This window comes from Lolium rigidum, chromosome 5 (genome assembly GCF_022539505.1).
Source record: "Lolium rigidum isolate FL_2022 chromosome 5, APGP_CSIRO_Lrig_0.1, whole genome shotgun sequence".
In the NCBI taxonomy this organism is placed as follows: Eukaryota; Viridiplantae; Streptophyta; class Magnoliopsida; order Poales; family Poaceae; genus Lolium; species Lolium rigidum.
Genome location: NC_061512.1, coordinates 57,487,880 through 57,504,556, shown reverse-complemented (window position 1 = coordinate 57,504,556; position 16,677 = coordinate 57,487,880). Strand labels below are relative to the sequence as shown.

The following is a 16,677-nucleotide window of genomic DNA, read 5'->3' as shown; positions in this document are numbered from 1 at the left end:
CTTCCAACAGCTCCACGTCATTACTTCTTGCAAGCGGTCGCCACTGCTTCAACAAGAGGGTAGTTTTAAACACACACTCAGAGGGCTGTTTTGGGAAAATTCCTTCAATCGAGAACTTGTTACGAATTTTCCACAAAGCCCAACTCTGGGTAGCAAACAAGAGCCATATAAATCTCCTAGCTTTTTGCGAAAACAAATGAAGAATATCAAAAAACTGGGAAAAGGATTCTGGGTTCCACTAAACCGCAAACATCGAGCGAACCCCGATCCAAATAAATTTAGCTAAGTGACAGTTAAAGAACATGTGCTCCGCCGTCTCAGGCGGTCTGCACAGGACGCAATGGCCATTAGAGGGGCCATGTCTTTTGGAGAGTTGTTTATTTGTTGGTATCTTATTCCTAGCTAATTGCCAAGTGAAAATTTTGACTTTTAAAGGAATAGCCGCTGACCACAGATCCTTGGCGTACCTACATGTGTCACCCTGACATATTTTTCGGTAGAGCAAAGATGTGGAGAATCTCCCAGAGGCTTCTAGAGCCCAAGATACTTTATCCCTAGAGTTGGAAGGTGAAGACTGAACCAGTTCAGCAAGCAGATAATTCCATTGTTCAATCTCTAGCGGGCCAAAGGTTCGTCGGAAAGGGCTGTGCCAGGATGTCCCTCTGGACTTCGTGGCCACCATCATGGAAGGGTAAGATCAAATATCGAAGAGTCTCTGAAACCGCTCGCACAGAGGGGATACACCAGACCACCATTTTTGTCCAAAATAGAATATTATCTCCATGTCCTAGGATGAATTGCGAGCCCAGCTTAAAGAAATGTTTGATCTTGTGTAACTGATGACAGAAAGGAGATCCTCCCATCGGAGAAGAGCTGAAAAAGTTGGTTGCTCCAGGGTACTTAGCACGTAGCAGTTTGAGCCACAAACAGTTCTCATCCTCCTCATTGTAAATGCGCCAAATCCATTTTGTCATCAAGGCAATGTTAAGGAGTCGGGAATTAAGGACACCGAGACCACCCTGGTCTTTGGGTCGACACACATCTGGCCAATTGACCCAGTGGAACTTGCGTTTTTCGCCGACTCCTTCCCAGAAAAATCTAGCCAAATGCCTATCAAACCCAGCGTGAGTGTCCTCCAAAAGCAAGTAAATTCCAATGGTATATATCGGCAAACTCGACAGCGAAGAGTTAGTAAGGGTTAGTCTTGCCACTGAAGACATAAACCTTCCTTGCCAAGGGTCCACTCTGTGCCCCACAATATTAACCAGACTAGCCATATCCGCAATGGTTAGCTTGCAATCCGAGATTGGGAAGCCAAGTTAGGTTAGGGGGAAAGAACCTATCTTGCAGTTGAGAGCATTAGCCACTCCGACTTGCTTAGTTTGATCTACCCCCATCACGATAACCTCACTCTTGAGGAAGTTGATTTTTAACCCCGGGAGCAACTCAAAGCACAACAGGAGAAACTTCACATTTATGATGCTATTGGTTCATTTTGGAAAAGAAGGATCGTATCATCTGCATATTGGAGGTGAGTGACTTCTCCAGAGACAAGGTGGAGAACAACCCCTTGGGTGTGCCCCGCACTGGCAACAACATCTAGGATGGTAGCCAGAGCATCTACAATGAAATCAAAAAGAAAAGATGATATTGGGTCACCCTGCTCGACTCCACGTTTATTTCTAAAGTAAGGGCCCACCACGCCATTAATACAAATCGCCATCTAGCCTCCGGAAACAAGTTGCATGATCCCGTGGATAAAACCAGACTCAAAACCCTTCCACACCAAAACCTCTCGAAGAAAATCCCAGTTCACCCTGTCGTAGGCTTTTTCGAAATCTAACTTTAGAATCACTGCACTTTGCTTCTTGCATTTGATTTCCAACTATTTCCTGAAGCACCAATGCCCCATCATGGATGAAACGACCTTTAATAAACGCAGTATGGGAGGGAGCTATTATCCGGTGCGCAGCCGGAGATAATCTGATCGCATATGCTTTAGATATCAGTTTAAAAATGACATTGATAAGGGCAATTAGACGAAACAGCTTTATCAACTCAGCTCCTGGCACTTTGGGAATAAGGATAGGATACCAAAGTTGATCCTAGAAACATCGAGCATGCCTAACGCAAAAACCATTCAAGATGATCAACACCAATGGTGTCAGGGTTGTCCAAAACTTCTTAAAGAAGGCAAGCTGGAAACCATCTGGCCCAGGTGCCGTGTTTGTCTTGGTATCCTTAAGAACTTCATCTAGTTCCTCAGGTGTGAAGGATAAGTACAGTGCTATATTTTCATCGGCAGATACTTGTTCCGCATTGTTCCAAAAGTGCATCGAGGTGGAAATGAGTTTTGGCTCCTCAGTACCAACCAGATCTCGGTAGAATTGGTAGATATGGGCCTGGATCTCTTCCTTCTCAACGATGGTTCACCATCCGTATTCAAGCTAGTAATAAGGCATTTCCGACTCCGGTCGTTTGCAATAGCATGGAAATACGCCGTATTTGCATCGCCTTTAAGGGTCCACTCTAAGCGACCACGTCGGCGCCAGTATTCTTCCTCTAGCTTAAAGATTTTTGTCAGCTGGTCTTCTAGGGAGTAGCGGAATGCCCAGCCCTCGGCATCCAAAGACCCGGAGTCTACTAATAAATCCAACTCTTGGATTTTGGTTAGAAGAGCCGCCTTACATTCTCTATTCTCCCAGCCACAGTTTGCCCCCCCCCCCGGCCCTTGAGGTATTGTCGAAGCCCAACAGCCTGCACAACCCACACATCTAGCGGGTCAAGGTGACGGAAGGGCCGATCTAAAAGCGCAAACCACTTCCCCACAACCATGTCCGGGAATCCCTGAATATCAAGCCAAGTCGTTTCGAAGAAACGTGGGGATTTGCACGTGAGTTGCTTCCTCGGTATCTAGCAGCAGCGGCATGTGATCAGAGCCGATCCTAGTCTCTGCCCTAAGTGAGGTTAGACGAAAGCATTGTTCCCAACTCCTGGAAACAAAGGCTCGGTCAAGGACGCTCCTTACTGGGTCTAACTATTTATTAGTCCACGTAAATCTAGCACCCGATCTTGGTATCCAGGGGTATATATGATGCACCCCATAGGGGGCCTCACAGCGATTAGCGCTTCTGGGCCATTGGATCTTGTCAGCAGGTGTTAGATGGGGAATCTCGTCCGTTCATTCGGGCCAACACGTTACAACAAACCCTAGCCGCCGGCCCGCCAATCCCCGAGCGGGCTCGTCCTCCCCAGTCCCCTCGCTCGTGCCTCCTCCTCCAGCACAGAAGCGAAACCAGCCAACCGACCCCCTTGTCCCCATGGCGGCGGCGACGGCGACGACGGCGGCGGCGGCGGAGGAGGCGCGGCTGCTGCGGCTGGAGGAGCAGGCGGAGCACGGCTGCAGCGGCGCCTGGGAGTACCTCTCCCTCGCCCGCAGGAAACCAGCCAACTGACCCCCTCGTCCCCATGCCGGCCGCGACGGCGACGGCGGCGGCGGCGGCGGAGGAGGAGGTGCGGCTGCTGCGGCTGGAGGAGCAGGCGGAGCACGGCTGCAGCGGCGCCTGGGAGTACCTCTCCCTCGCCCGCAGGCTCCGCGCGCGCCGCCCCGCCCCCGTCCTCCGCCTCGGCCTCGCCCTCCTCAACGACGCGTCCGCCCGCTCCCGCCTCGCCGCTGAACGTAAGGCCCCTCCTCCTCTCTCACCCCTCCCCTTCTCGCACGAGCTGCCGCCGCGATCGGTTTGGTAGGTAGATCTCGTGGCCCGCCTAGGTTAGATCTCTCTCCCGCGCGACTCCGATCTGCCCCGCGGGATGTCCCGGAGCCGGTTGCCGGCCTGTGCTTCGACCCCTTCCGCGTCAGACCGTGGCTCTGCGGGATCTGCCGCTGAATCGGAGCCTTTTGGTCTTCGTGCTTTTTTTGTTTGTTTGTCTGTCGCCTGCAAGCAACTGCGGTTTTGTCGATCGGAGATGTCGCCGAAGCATATTGTAATTTGCAACACTATTGCAATTAAGTTGACACTTATTTAATTTGAAATCAGGCCTTATGAAACGGAATATAGTTGGCTCAGTATGAAGTAAACAAATCATATGACACTATATTTATTTCGATACAAGTGCACTCCGAAGTTCTAGGATAGGGTTGCATATCCAAATTCAACACACAACCCAGAAAACGTGGCTTTCTCTCCAGCTCCGGTCAAGGTTCCGTTGCAGTATTGCACATGTATAGATTCCTGATGGATCGATCATTCCCAATATGTCAAAAATATTCCATGTATTATGGAATGAGTTTACTTACAGCACCTTCTACTACCACCTGGGATGCTGGCAGCGTTTGCGCCTGTTGATCTCTCGCCGCGCTCCTTGTTGTGTTACTGAACATGAGATCGGTTTCTTTCGGTGCAGAGTGGACGCACTACGAGCAGGTGGCGGTGGCAGCCATGGACTGCCAGCGTCTTGACGTAGCAAAGGTGAGGTGTTCTCTGATCACACACTCACGTGTGTCCTCTGATGGTGGCTTCCTGTTCTGTTCGTACTCTCTGATTGGCTGCAATTTGATTTTGTCCGCTGGAAATTTCATTTTATTTTTGGGTTTGGCTATCATTATCTCTTGATGAAACTACCTCTTTTCATGGTTTTGCAGGATTGTATCGGAGTCCTCTCAAAGCAGTTTCCTGGCAGCGTGCGGGTTAGTAAGCTCTCGTCTAAAGGTATAATTGATACACCTATTTCTCTATACAAGGTCATCTCTGATTTTGTTTCTCCAAATGAACCATGTGTTTTATTTACTATTTTAGTATAGTTCTAGGTGTTCACCTGGAAATTGTTGGTCGCTTTGAATATATGTGCAGGTGTGGTGCATGTGATGGTCGGAAAGGCCTATTGCCACGGACTTGCATGTGAGTGCTCATCAGAATATGTAGCGTCTATCATAACTTTGTCATTATGTGTCATGCCCTGCTATGTTAACACTCCCTCTGTTTTTTCAGCGAAGTCTTAGTATTTTTATTTTTTTGGGTTCGAATTCAGTACATCTTGTGGCTGAAATGGTGGCCTGCTGTGTTGCAGGTCATGCATAGTGTACTGTATGGGAAAACAATTTCCGGAGTTATGTAGAATTCGAGCTACTATGCTACTGCCGTCATGTGCGTTGTCCATCACAGCATTGGCTGCACATTGCAGTCCGTCCCGATGAGCTCCATTGTCGCCTCATTTGTCTCCTCCATTCTTGCTTCATTAAGTTGCTCTGCAACGGCTATGCGGAGGTAGCTCGAGTTATGCAGTTTGTTTTCTCAGTTCGTTTCCTGGTTTGAGGCTATATTATATGAACCTTTAAGAACCAGTCAATTTTTGTCAAACGGAATTATGTCGAGTGTACTATAAAAGCTTGCTACCGTTTTCATTGGAAAGAAATAAAAGAAGAACAATATGCATTGCTGAACAACTTCGTTTTGTGTTTCTCCTATGTTTCACTTAAATATTTTGTGTTTCCTTTCTATTTATTTATGCCAAATTGCTAATTTGCAGGTTTTAGAAGCATTAGATGGAGTTCGCAAAAGGCCAGGTATGTACATAGGCCACGTGGATTGCATGATCTGGTATATCACAATGGACTATCCTTTTATTTTTTTTCCATCTTACTAGGTGTTCAATTTTCTTCCTTTCCTGATCATCATTCTGTTTGGTGTGTTCTAAGTTTATTACATATTGGATAATGTTGTCGATGAAGCTCAAGCAGGTGCACACTAATTATTTCTATAAATGCCAGATATGAAAAGCTATTGATGGGATGAAAATTGAGGGCAAGAGATGCCACATTTGGTCGTCATTTCTGTATGTCCATTGCACTTGTACATACAACTTAAGGAGTCAGAAGTGTACTGATTTTGGTCGAATCTGTAGGTGTGGTGTATGATATGATGAGATACGCCTATTGAGTTGAGCTACTCCTAGATATGGTCATAGTGATTTGTTGAGGGCACCCAAATAAGTATCTGTAGTTAATCAGTCCTAAAGGAAACTAACCTGTCTATTTGGTAATGTAAACTGGTTCAGGTTGCACAAGCATTCCATTGAAATGAAGGAGTGTGCTTGTTTTTACAGATACAAGATGCTACTCATATTTGTGATTTTTTTTTCTCTTTGGATAATGCTTGATGATAGCTCAGTTTTTTTGGAAAGTCATATGTAAGCTCGGTGGTCGGCGACCACCAATAATTGAATCCATGTCGGTTTATTTCCGAAGCTACTACAGATTTTGATTCCTCGATAGAATTAGAAACTGAATCATTTCCCATCGATGATATGCCACTTTGTCGTTATTTGTGCAACTTGTACAACTTCAAAAGAAAGCTATAATCAATGCATAAATGACCAAGCTTTCTGCTTCTGGAAATTTTGTTTCCTAGAAAGAAATTATCTGTGCTAGCTCGTCACTTCAGCCGGAATATGCTACTCAGTTATTATTTGCACCAGAGCTGGCCATTAACAAGAAAGCTATATTTTCATCTGAACTATAGGTCCTTTGTACTCGTATTGTTTTGTTGTAGCCTTTTAAATATCCGTTCCTACAGGTTAGCAGGCTGCTGGAGTCGTTCCACCTAACACAGATGCAAATCATGGGGACAACAAAAAGCTCTTTGAAGTCTACTTGGCACAGGTTTTTGTTTTCAAAGATAATTTTTATAGTGTACTGTAGTTCATAAGTTACTTTTGTAAAACTAAAAAAGTGTAATCATATCTTATGCAAAATAAATATCGGCATAAGCTTCACGGGATCGTGCGCCAAAGCGCACTTCTAAGATTTGTTATTATATTTATTTAGCATGGAAGAATTAACTCCTTTCTAGGCCCCTTTATACATAACAGGAAAATATGTATGGGCCTGAGATATGTGTTATCGAATGAGTGTCAAATTCCAGCATCATAGTTTCATTGACCTGCCATAAAACTATTTCTTAGAAAATGTGTTCCTAATTGTCAAGTAGCAAGGTCTGTATCTCGGTTTGTATCTCCAGTATGCATTAAAGCATGGCCCCGTACCTTTGTTTGTGAGCTTTTGTTTTGTAGCCAAGTGGTTTATTTAGAAATATATATAGTGGGCTTTGTAGTTTCCATATTACAATCTAATAATTATGTGAAGATTTTACATTAACACAGTTTGTATCATTGTTCTTTGTGATATGTAGTGCCATGGTCTCCGGTTCAGATGATAAGAGCATGGATTGAATGACTGGCTCATTCATCAACATGTGCAGCAAGATGATAAATACTCAGTTATATTTTGGGTTACCTCCTTCATCTGTTACGTAGATTGGTTGGTTTGAGTCTATTCTTCTTACATTTGTTTTTTGAAAACTGCCTAAGGTTTTAGTTGCTGTAACTAAAAGGGAGTTGATAGTTGTGTTGGATTATAATTAAGTGCATAGTTTAAGATGGAATGTTGCCTACCTTTCATTGAGTTGCTTTATAAGGTGTTTCAGTCTTTTGTTCTAAATAGTATATGGCTGGTAAACTGTTCATGTGCAAAAAGGGTTTTCTAAGCTAAGCTTATTGATTAGTTTCTGACCGTTTTTGCATAATTGCTACATTTTTTTGGAACATTTAATTTCATGGTTAATGTTTTGACCCACCAATGATCTGTGTCAGCAGCCAATAGAAGACCACAATGTACCTAGGAACTCCATCAGCTGTGTACCTAGGAAGTAGGAACTAATATGCCCTCCATCAAACATATTCTCACGATTGTGTTAGATGACCTAATTTCAGAATGTTGTTACATGTACAATTACATCCTCATTAACATTCAGGACATTGTCACTAATCTTAATCATATACAATGGATTTTATCGTCTTTGCACAAAATTTCCGTGACATTGTCACTAATCTTAACCATTGCACTTAAGTATACAAATTCACTGGGGAGTACCTTAATCCATGGTGGTCTCACTATTCACGGATGTGCTTCAGTGCTTCTTTTTCTGTTTGCTATGGCACTTCCGTGTACTACTTTGTTGCTGATGACTCAAAGTGCCTGATGTAGGTATAGACTCTAGACAACTAGAATTTGGTTAATCATAACGAAGTGTCACTATGTGAGTCTCCTAAGAAAATTAAATGGTGTCTTATGCTTCACTCTCGGTAACACTACTTTTGTTGTGTGTATAAATTTCTTTTTCTTTGGCCATTAATGCAGCTGATTTGTTTTGTGTGAAAAGCAATATGATGCCCGATTGATCAGTGGTGAATAGGTTCCGACAGAGAATCACACACTACATTATTGACAATTTTTTTGATCACGGGTACATTTATTTATCACACTTCGGTACATAAGCTGCTACCGGCCTGGTGGTGATTAATCATGAGAGTAGAGCTAATTAGGATGCTCCTTTTTTACTAATAAAATATATGCACTTGCCTGCTTCTTATCCATAATAACTAATCATCTTGGTAAAACATCGTGATATTTGTAGACTTTTCCCATGTGAAACACAACACTCTTGAGTCTTGACTGGATTTTAGTCTACGTCAACAACCACTTCAAATTACATCGCCTATGTTGTTCGTACATACATACATTTTATTTTGAATATCTTTGTTTCTTGACCTTGTATGTTGGGAATTGTGTTGTAGATACCATTAGAAGGCATTTACAGTTCTGTAGTTAGTTGGTGTTAATTTTCTCTTATATATACATATATCTAGATGCGGGCATTAAAAGTAGCAGCACTGAATGTGGAATTAGATTTTTTTCCTGTTCATCTTACTTAGTGCTCTTTCTCTAGCCCCAGGCTGGAGAATATTATCTCTCGTGTTAACAGAAAAGTATTTATATTTGTATTTTACCTGTACCTGATAGAGATAATTGATATTCCCATTCCAGCTTCCACACGGTCGTGCTCTCGTGTGCTTCAACCCCCTGCTGCGTGAAGTGCTTCCATGGCTGCATGGCAGGAGATGGTAGCAAATGACTCAGGCACATGTATGGTGAGCCGAGTCATCAATAGCTGAGACAATTAGAGCGGCATGCCATTGTCTGTGCTGCACTTCTCTCTTTCTCGGTGACCAGCAAGAGCATATGACATCACTACTCATGCTGCCAAACTTGTGCAACTGGTGCGTTCTGCCTTAACTGTAAGATCCCGAGATCGGGTATGATATATTCTCTTCAATGATGAGCTTGGTCCATTCTCCTCTCTTTTTCTTGTCATTCCTTGAATTTGGTAACACTTCTTCACTATCAGATGGAGTGGAAACAACAAATGGACCTTTCCCCCCTTAATTTTTGATCTCACGGCTATTTTATTCATTTTTATACAAGGAGACTGTTTGTTTCTGCTTCTGATATATGATGCTACGCCAGACTTAGAAATATTCAGAATTAACTCACTCATGTGAGGTTTAGCTTAGGGATAATACTATATGTTCACTTTTAAGATATTACCATTTTTTTATTCATTAGCCCCAAAACTGACAGCTGTTACTACTTGCTATTTTAAACTACAAGTTCATAACTTAATTTTCTGTCAATTTCATTTTCTACTAACTCTGTAATTAGTGCAGCGCTATCATTTTGTTCTGCATCTTAATATCCCCATCCACCCCCACACAGGCAAAAAAATCCGGATCTATAAACGTTGTTAAAAGGTTGACTATCAAAAGCATAAGTTTGTGGATATACCCATATACACATACTCTTTGTTAGTATATGCATCATCTTCTTTTAATAATCTGCATGGATTTCGGTCATTATGATAGCCATGGTTGCTTCGGCTGATATGAATCATATAAAAAGCTAGTTGGTAGAATTGATGGTTTCGATGAATTTTTGATGTCAAGGAACCGCACATTACCTCTGATGTCTGTCCATTTGCTATCTAGACATGTCAGTTACCTACCAGGGTTTTGTATATCACTGTTGTTATTCTGAAATTCAGGAGTTGAAGGCTTTTGCTGATGTACGGTCGGTCGAGGGCAAGGCTAGGTTGAAACCTTGCCACTGTCATCACCTCTGCTTCGGCTATGCTCTCTCTCTCTCTCTCTCTCTCTCTCTCTCCCTCTCCCTCTCCCTCCCCCTCCCCTCCCTCCCCCCTCCCTCTCCCTCTCCCTCCCTCTCCCTCTCCCTCTCTCTCTCTCTCTCCCTCCCCTCCCTCCCTCCCTCTCCCTCTCCCCCTCCCCCTCCCCCTCCCCCCTCCCTCCCCCTCCCCCTCCCCCTCTCCCTCCCTCCCTCCCTCCCTCCCTCCCTCCCTCCCTCCCTCTCTCTCTCTCTCTCTTATTGAATGACATTGACTGATTAAACGTCTAGAGATCATGCGGATGAGCTCCTATTCCTAAAATTAGAACCAATGTTGCATCTATAAAAATTGTCATGCACTGTAAGTTTGTTTATAGCTTCTTCAGTTAAGCTATTTTGTTTTTTGACATGTGATGTGTTACCGGTTACATTGATATGTTTGTAATTTCGTATGGTTCCGGTAATTATGTTTATGGTGTTAATTGTCTTTGTTTTCTCAGCTTATTATATATATAGTACAAAACGTTCAATAATGCAAAAGGCAAGGGCTGCTTCTTACTGTGTATTTGATTTGCCTCACATTTAGCTATTTTTGTAAAACCTAAAAATTGTATTGTCATTTTCTCACTTTATTTTATCACTATTATACAATAATGTAAATTAGCGTGAATTTCACGGGATCGTGCGCCAAGGCGCACATCTAAATCTAGTCTCACATAAAGACAGCCTAGCGAGGCAATCATTGAACAGCTTAACGCTCGACCAGTTGATATTCCTATTATTCTTATCTGAGGCCCCTCTAATTAAATTGAAGTCCCCAAGGATCACCACTGGATCTTGGCAAGCATCAATTTTATTCTCCAGCTCTTGAAGGAAGGCCGCTGAACGACTATGAGCTGCAGGGCCATAGACACCCACAAAATCACACCTAACCCTCTTAGTGCGATCGAAAAGACTAATAAAGAACTCTCCTTTTTGCACAACACCAACTTCGAAGGAGCTATCTCTAACACCAAGCAGCATGCCACCAGAATTGCCATTGGTTGGGACCCAGGCCGAAAAGAACTGGTCATTATCCTATAAACCCTGCAGCTCTTGCATGGAGAAGTCTTGTCGCATCGTTTCTTGAAGAAAAAGGACATCGATTTTGGCCAACCTAAGGGATTCTTTCAACTAAGTTCGTCGGCCCTTCCCACCGAAACTCCTAATATACCAACCTAGGGCTCTCATTGAGGACACTCCTTTTGAGCCTGTGCTTGCCGAGCTGGGGTACATCTAAGCCTCCGCATGATATTGTTATTTTTGTGTTTGGCATGCGTGAGCAGCTGGCTGATAGTGATTTGGTCTTCCTCCGACACACTGTCGGACTGAACCCGGGACTTGGAGACGAACGTGGTGGGTGCACTACCCACTGTGTCTCACGGAGGTGCTGTGTTACATTCTTTCTGGGATTTCTGCTCATTGGCCTTTAGTTCCTTGTCAGCAAGCGTTTTGGCATGTCCTTGTGCCAGCGCTGCTTGTGCCATAACCTTAGCACGGATGTCATCCAAAATTTCCAGGGGATTGTCCCCTGAAGACCCCAAGAGAATATGGTAGTCTGAGGCCAAAGGTGTGAATTGGACGCATAGGGTATAACAGCAAACACTTGAGGAGTAGTGGGAGCAACAGTTGTCTTAGACGTACCTAGAGTCTCCTTCTCCGCTGCCCGGCGGATGGCTTTCTGTAGGATTGGTTCAACACCCTGCCCCTCGGCGCGCGCGCTCCTTCTTGTCCCAGAGTTGGGCGTGGTAACCGGCAAGCCACCCGCAGAGGACGCCATCCTGGAGTGGAGGAACGCCGAGGTGGTTGTTGTCACATGTGCCTGGGGAGTGGAGGGGACCGCCACCGAACGCGGTGCCTTGGACGCAGGAGCGGAGGCCGAGATTTCGGCCAGGAGATTAAGGAATTTCTTCCCCTGCACTGTGGCCGATCCCTGGTGTCGTGGTATCGTCACGGCATATGCCATAGGGTGGCTCAAGTTAGGTGGCCCCTTCTTGGTCTACGGCGGTATCCGGATGCGTGTATGAGCACAAGCGACACAGCGATGTACCTAGGTTCAGGGCCCTCGTATGGAGGTAACACCCCTACTCCTGCTCTAGAGTGTATATGATATATGACAGTACAATGGCGCTCCTTGAGCTGTATCCAGCTGCGAGGGAGGGCTAGAGGTAGATGAAGGTCTCTCTCCCGAGCAGCTCTAAGTGTAGAAATGAGAAGTGATCGGTCGTCCCCCGCACAGGAGGGGTAGCGCAGCTTATATAGACACTGGCAGTTTTACAGAGAAGTCCCTATCACCTACTGGCCGGCTCCGCCAGCTCCGGCTTTATCGCTCCTTCCCGAGGCGCTGGCGTCACCAGCCGTTGTGGCCTGTCCGTCCTTCTGCCGAGGTCAGCGGCGACATGACATGGCCAGCGATGTGCAGGAGGCGCCCGCTGTCGGCGCTCGTAGCCTGCAGCGCACGATGTGGCTAGGCCATGATGGCCTGTCCGACGCGGGCAACTGTTGCTCCATAGTGCACCTTACTTTACGGAGGATGAGATCAGCATGGACTTTTGGACCCGGACAACCTTTCTTGAGCCTTCTCCTGCAAGGCTCACCAGCCTCGAGCCAGTCAGGGGAGAGACAAACCAAGCCGGATATGATACTTAGAAGCCGGCCCAGCTACGACGCAGACGGCCGTAACTGGACCAACGTAGATCTGGGGTCAGCCGGCTCGCAAGGCAGCCGGCCACGACTCCAGCCGGCTACTCCTCAGACGGCCTTTGCCACGGGCCAGCTGGCCTCGAGCCAACTGTTCCCAGTCTTTTTCCATACTGTGGTCTTCCCCCGGATATTAGCCCCTGAAGCTGGTGAGGTCCTGCGTAGAGAACGACCTGGGCATGTTTTCCCTGGCCAATGGTCGTTGATCCCATGGATTTTGTTGCGAAGCACTCGAGGGGCCGACTGGGAATTTCCTTCCAGCCGGCTACGCCCTTTCTCGGCTTGCTTCGTCCGGCTGCTCTCGAGACGGACGCCGCGTCGGTTTTGCGGATTTTCTTTTCTTAAGTGTTGGAGACATCTCCGCCTTGTTGGTGACGTGGTAGCCGATTTCGGAAAATATCGTTCGGCTTCAACAGAGGTGCACCGGAGTCTCCGCCGCCTCGCGGAGCGAGCCGCGATTTGACCGGCTCTAACGGAATCTCTGTCTCTGGCACTTCGTCTGGTCACATTGCTGCTCCCTCCGGATTCTCTGCGGTCGTGGCTGACGTGGCGGAGGGGAGTTACTAGTAACGGCCGGCGTGGTGGAGATCGTGGGCGCAGTTAATCCCACGCCGCAGCCCACGACCCCATGTCGCCCACTTGCCCTGGCTTCTTTAAATAGCGAGGGGGAGGCACCGAGGAGGCCCTCCGCTCACATCTTCTTCTTCCTTGCTCTCGCCGCGCCTCTCTCTCTCTCTGCTCCTTCGCACCACCGCGGGCAGGCTATTCTCGCCGGCGAACATCGGCGAGGCTTTGCATCCGGCCGCGGTGAGGTTGCTCCGTCGACCGCCACCGCAGCACAGCCGCTCCGGCGTCACGGGAGGGCCGCTCTTCCACTTCGCGCTTCTCTCCATCGCGCCCTTCGCCGCCGTCCGCTGCATTGACCACGGAGGCCATGGCGCAGCCGAGCAGATCTTCGGAGGGCTCGATCATCACCGTCGAAGACGTGGAGCATCTCCGCCGGACTCTTCGCATCCCGCCCCAGGTGGAGACTCGCATCCCGGAGGGGAGATGGTGTTAGACCCGCAGCAGGGCGAACGGGTGGTCTGCGTCTTGCACTTCGAGCGAGGCTTCGGGCTGCCGGCGAGCGCTTTCTTCGGCGCCTTCCTCGACTATTTCGGCATGCAGCCGCATCACCTGCCGGCCAACGCCTGCGTCACGCTTTCCTGCTACGTGGCCTTCTGCGAGGGCTACGCCGGCTTGTGGCCTGACGTGGACTTCTGGAGCCGGCTCTTCTTCATCAAGGCCCAGACCACTGACGGCCAGCTGCGGGCCTGCGGGGCGGCTTCACTCTACAGCCGGCCGCAGACCCCCTTCCCGAAGATCCCGACTGTGGACTCGATGAAGAAGTGGCAGGCCACCTTCTTCTATGTGAAGAATGGGAACCCGACATTCGACTGGATCAACTTGCCGGAGTTCACGCTGGAGATGCCCACCAACAAGCTGAACTGGGGGCACTGCTACAAGTCGGCCGACCCCGAAGCCGAAGTCAACATGCTGTGGGAGCACCTCCCGACCCTCATCACGGAGGAGCGGGTAACGGCTGTGGATCTCCTCTGCTGCTACGCCAGCCGGCGGGTGCTGCCGCTGCATTGTAATGATCTTGTTATAATGACGAAATGATGAGTTCCAAATTCTTTGGCAAACAATATTGTAGTGTCTTTGCCTTTCCATTGTTGCTGTCTTAACTTGTAATGTCTTTGTTTCAGATATAGGTGCTGCATGGACAACTTAAAAGATTGCCGAATCACTTCATTGTATTGCTAGGTTTAATTACCATTCAATTTCTCTCGGGTTCCGTAATATTTTTTCAAAGCCTTGCGTACCGATGTAATATTTAGTTAGTTTTATAGTTCTTTCGCGCATTTTTTCTATGGTGCTTGTGGTAAGTGAGGCTATCCGACAGAAATCATGTGCTGCGTAAATATTCTCACTATCTAAATCACAAATTCCCATCCCTTAAACGGCCCAATTAAGCGAAATCACATATGTGCCGGCCCGCAAAATCCTAAAGCGCCTATTATTTACGGTGGACCCCACACTCTAATTGGGCTAGCCCACTTGCTTTAAGGTGGACCCCACCCACTACTGGGCCGGCCCTGTAACAGAAAAGTGGGCCCCGCAAGCTTATTGGGCCGGCCCGCTAACTCGTCGGACCAGCCCACCTGATTTACCGTGGACCCCACAAACTAATTGGGCCGGCCCACTAACTTGTTGGGCCGGCCCAAAAGCTTTTGTGGTGGACCCCACACACTAAATGGGCCGGCCCATTAACACGATAGTGGGCCCCACCTGCTTATTGGGCCGGCCCACTATCTTGTTGGGCCAACCCACTTACTATAGGGTGGACCCCACATACTAAATGGGCCGGCCCTTTAACAGGAAAGTGGGACCCACCTGTGTTTTTGGCTCGGCCCACTTTCTTGTTGGGCCGGCCCACTTGCTATATGGTGGACCCCACATACTAAATGGGCCGGCCCTTTAACAGGAAGTGGGACCCACCCGTGTTTTTGGCCCGGCCCACTATCTTGTTGGGCCAGCCCACTTGCTATATGGTGAACCCCACATACTAAATGGGTCTGCCCTTTAACAGGAAAGTGGGACCCACCTGTGTTTTTGGCCCAGCCCACTATCTCGTTGGGCCAGCCCACTTGCTATATGGTGGACCCCACATACTAAATGGGCCGGCCCTTTAACAGGGAAGTGGGACCCACCTGTGTTTTTGGCCCGGCCCACTATCTTGTTGGGCCGGCCCACTTGCTATATGGTGGACCCCACATACTAAATGGGACGGCCCGATAGCAGGAAAGTGGGACCCACAGGCTAATTGGACTGGCCCAATAACTTCTTGGGCCGGCCCAGTTGCTTTAAGGTGGACCCCACTTGTTAAATGGGCCGGCCCGATAACAGGAAAGTGGGTCTGATACGTCTCCAACGTAACTATAATTTCTGATGTTCCATGCTTGTTTCATGACAATACTTACATGTTTTGCTTGCACTTTATAATGTTTTTATGCATTTTATGGAACTAACCTATTAACGAGATGCCGAAGGGCCAGTTGTTGTTTTCTGTTGTTTTTGGTTCCAAAAAGGCTGTTCGGGCAATATTCTCGGAATTCGACAAAATCAACGCCCAGAACCTTATTTTTCCCGGAACCTTCCAGAAAGTCAGAAGGGGACCAGAGGGGTGCCCTGGGGGCCCCACACGTGGTGGCGGCGCAGCCCAGGAGGGGGGCGCGCAACCCTAGTGTGAGGAGGCCCCGTGGCCCCTCCGACTCCGACTCTTCGCCTATTTAAGCCCTGGTGACCTAAAAACGCGATACCAATTAACGAAACTCTAGAAAGACTCCAGGGGCGCCGCCACCATCGCGAAACTCCAATTCGGGGGACAGAATCTCTGTTCCGGCACGCCGCCGGGACGGGGAAGTGCCCCAGGAAGCCATCTCCATCAACGCCACCGCCTCCATCATGCTCCGTGAGTAGTTCCCCCATGGACTACGGGTGACAAGGTATTAACTTGTCAATGCCTACAGATTGTAGACTAGGGTTTCGTTAGATGTAGAGGGCAAGTAGATCTCGAAGGTTTCAGTCGAAAAGTACTCGACGATGTAAAAACTAGGGTTTTAGAGACAATGATTCGATCCTTTCTTCGTCCCTCGACTCCCCCTTATATAGGAGGTGGAGCCGAGGGATTCGTGATACACAAGTTACAGAGTCCGAGTAGGTTTCTAACTCCTCCCGCAAGATTACAAATAATGCTTCCTATTACAACTCTAGTTTTCCTTAACAATGTCTTGGGCTTCCGGATCTTCTTATTCTTCAGGTAGTGGGCCTTCAATAAACCCCGGGTACCATCGTCGGCAGGCCCATTGGGGATGCCTATGTCG

At 47.5% G+C, this 16,677-nt stretch overlaps 1 protein-coding gene across 1 annotated transcript; it reads left to right on the top strand.

The window, feature by feature from the left end:
- The first annotated feature begins 3,468 nt into the window (after positions 1–3,468).
- LOC124655998 lies at positions 3,469–7,381 on the top strand. The gene is made up of 8 exons (XM_047194815.1): positions 3,469–3,679; positions 4,405–4,469; positions 4,643–4,709; positions 4,851–4,898; positions 5,068–5,264; positions 5,527–5,832; positions 5,902–6,658; positions 7,188–7,381. The coding sequence occupies exons 1-5, from the start codon at positions 3,469–3,471 to the stop codon at positions 5,076–5,078; spliced, it is 402 nt and encodes a 133-aa protein (XP_047050771.1). The 3' UTR covers positions 5,079–5,264; positions 5,527–5,832; positions 5,902–6,658; positions 7,188–7,381.
- Positions 7,382–16,677: the final 9,296 nt, after the last annotated feature.

Bases quoted from the DNA above. Each gene is read 5' to 3' on its own strand.
- LOC124655998 (XM_047194815.1), top strand. From the start codon at position 3,469: ATGCCGGCCGCGACGGCGACGGCGGCGGCGGCGGCGGAGGAGGAGGTG. The intron at 3,680-4,404 runs GTAAGGCCCCTC...CTTTCGGTGCAG, and splicing joins CTCCCGCCTCGCCGCTGAAC to AGTGGACGCACTACGAGCAG. The intron at 4,710-4,850 runs GTATAATTGATA...ATATATGTGCAG, and splicing joins TAGTAAGCTCTCGTCTAAAG to GTGTGGTGCATGTGATGGTC.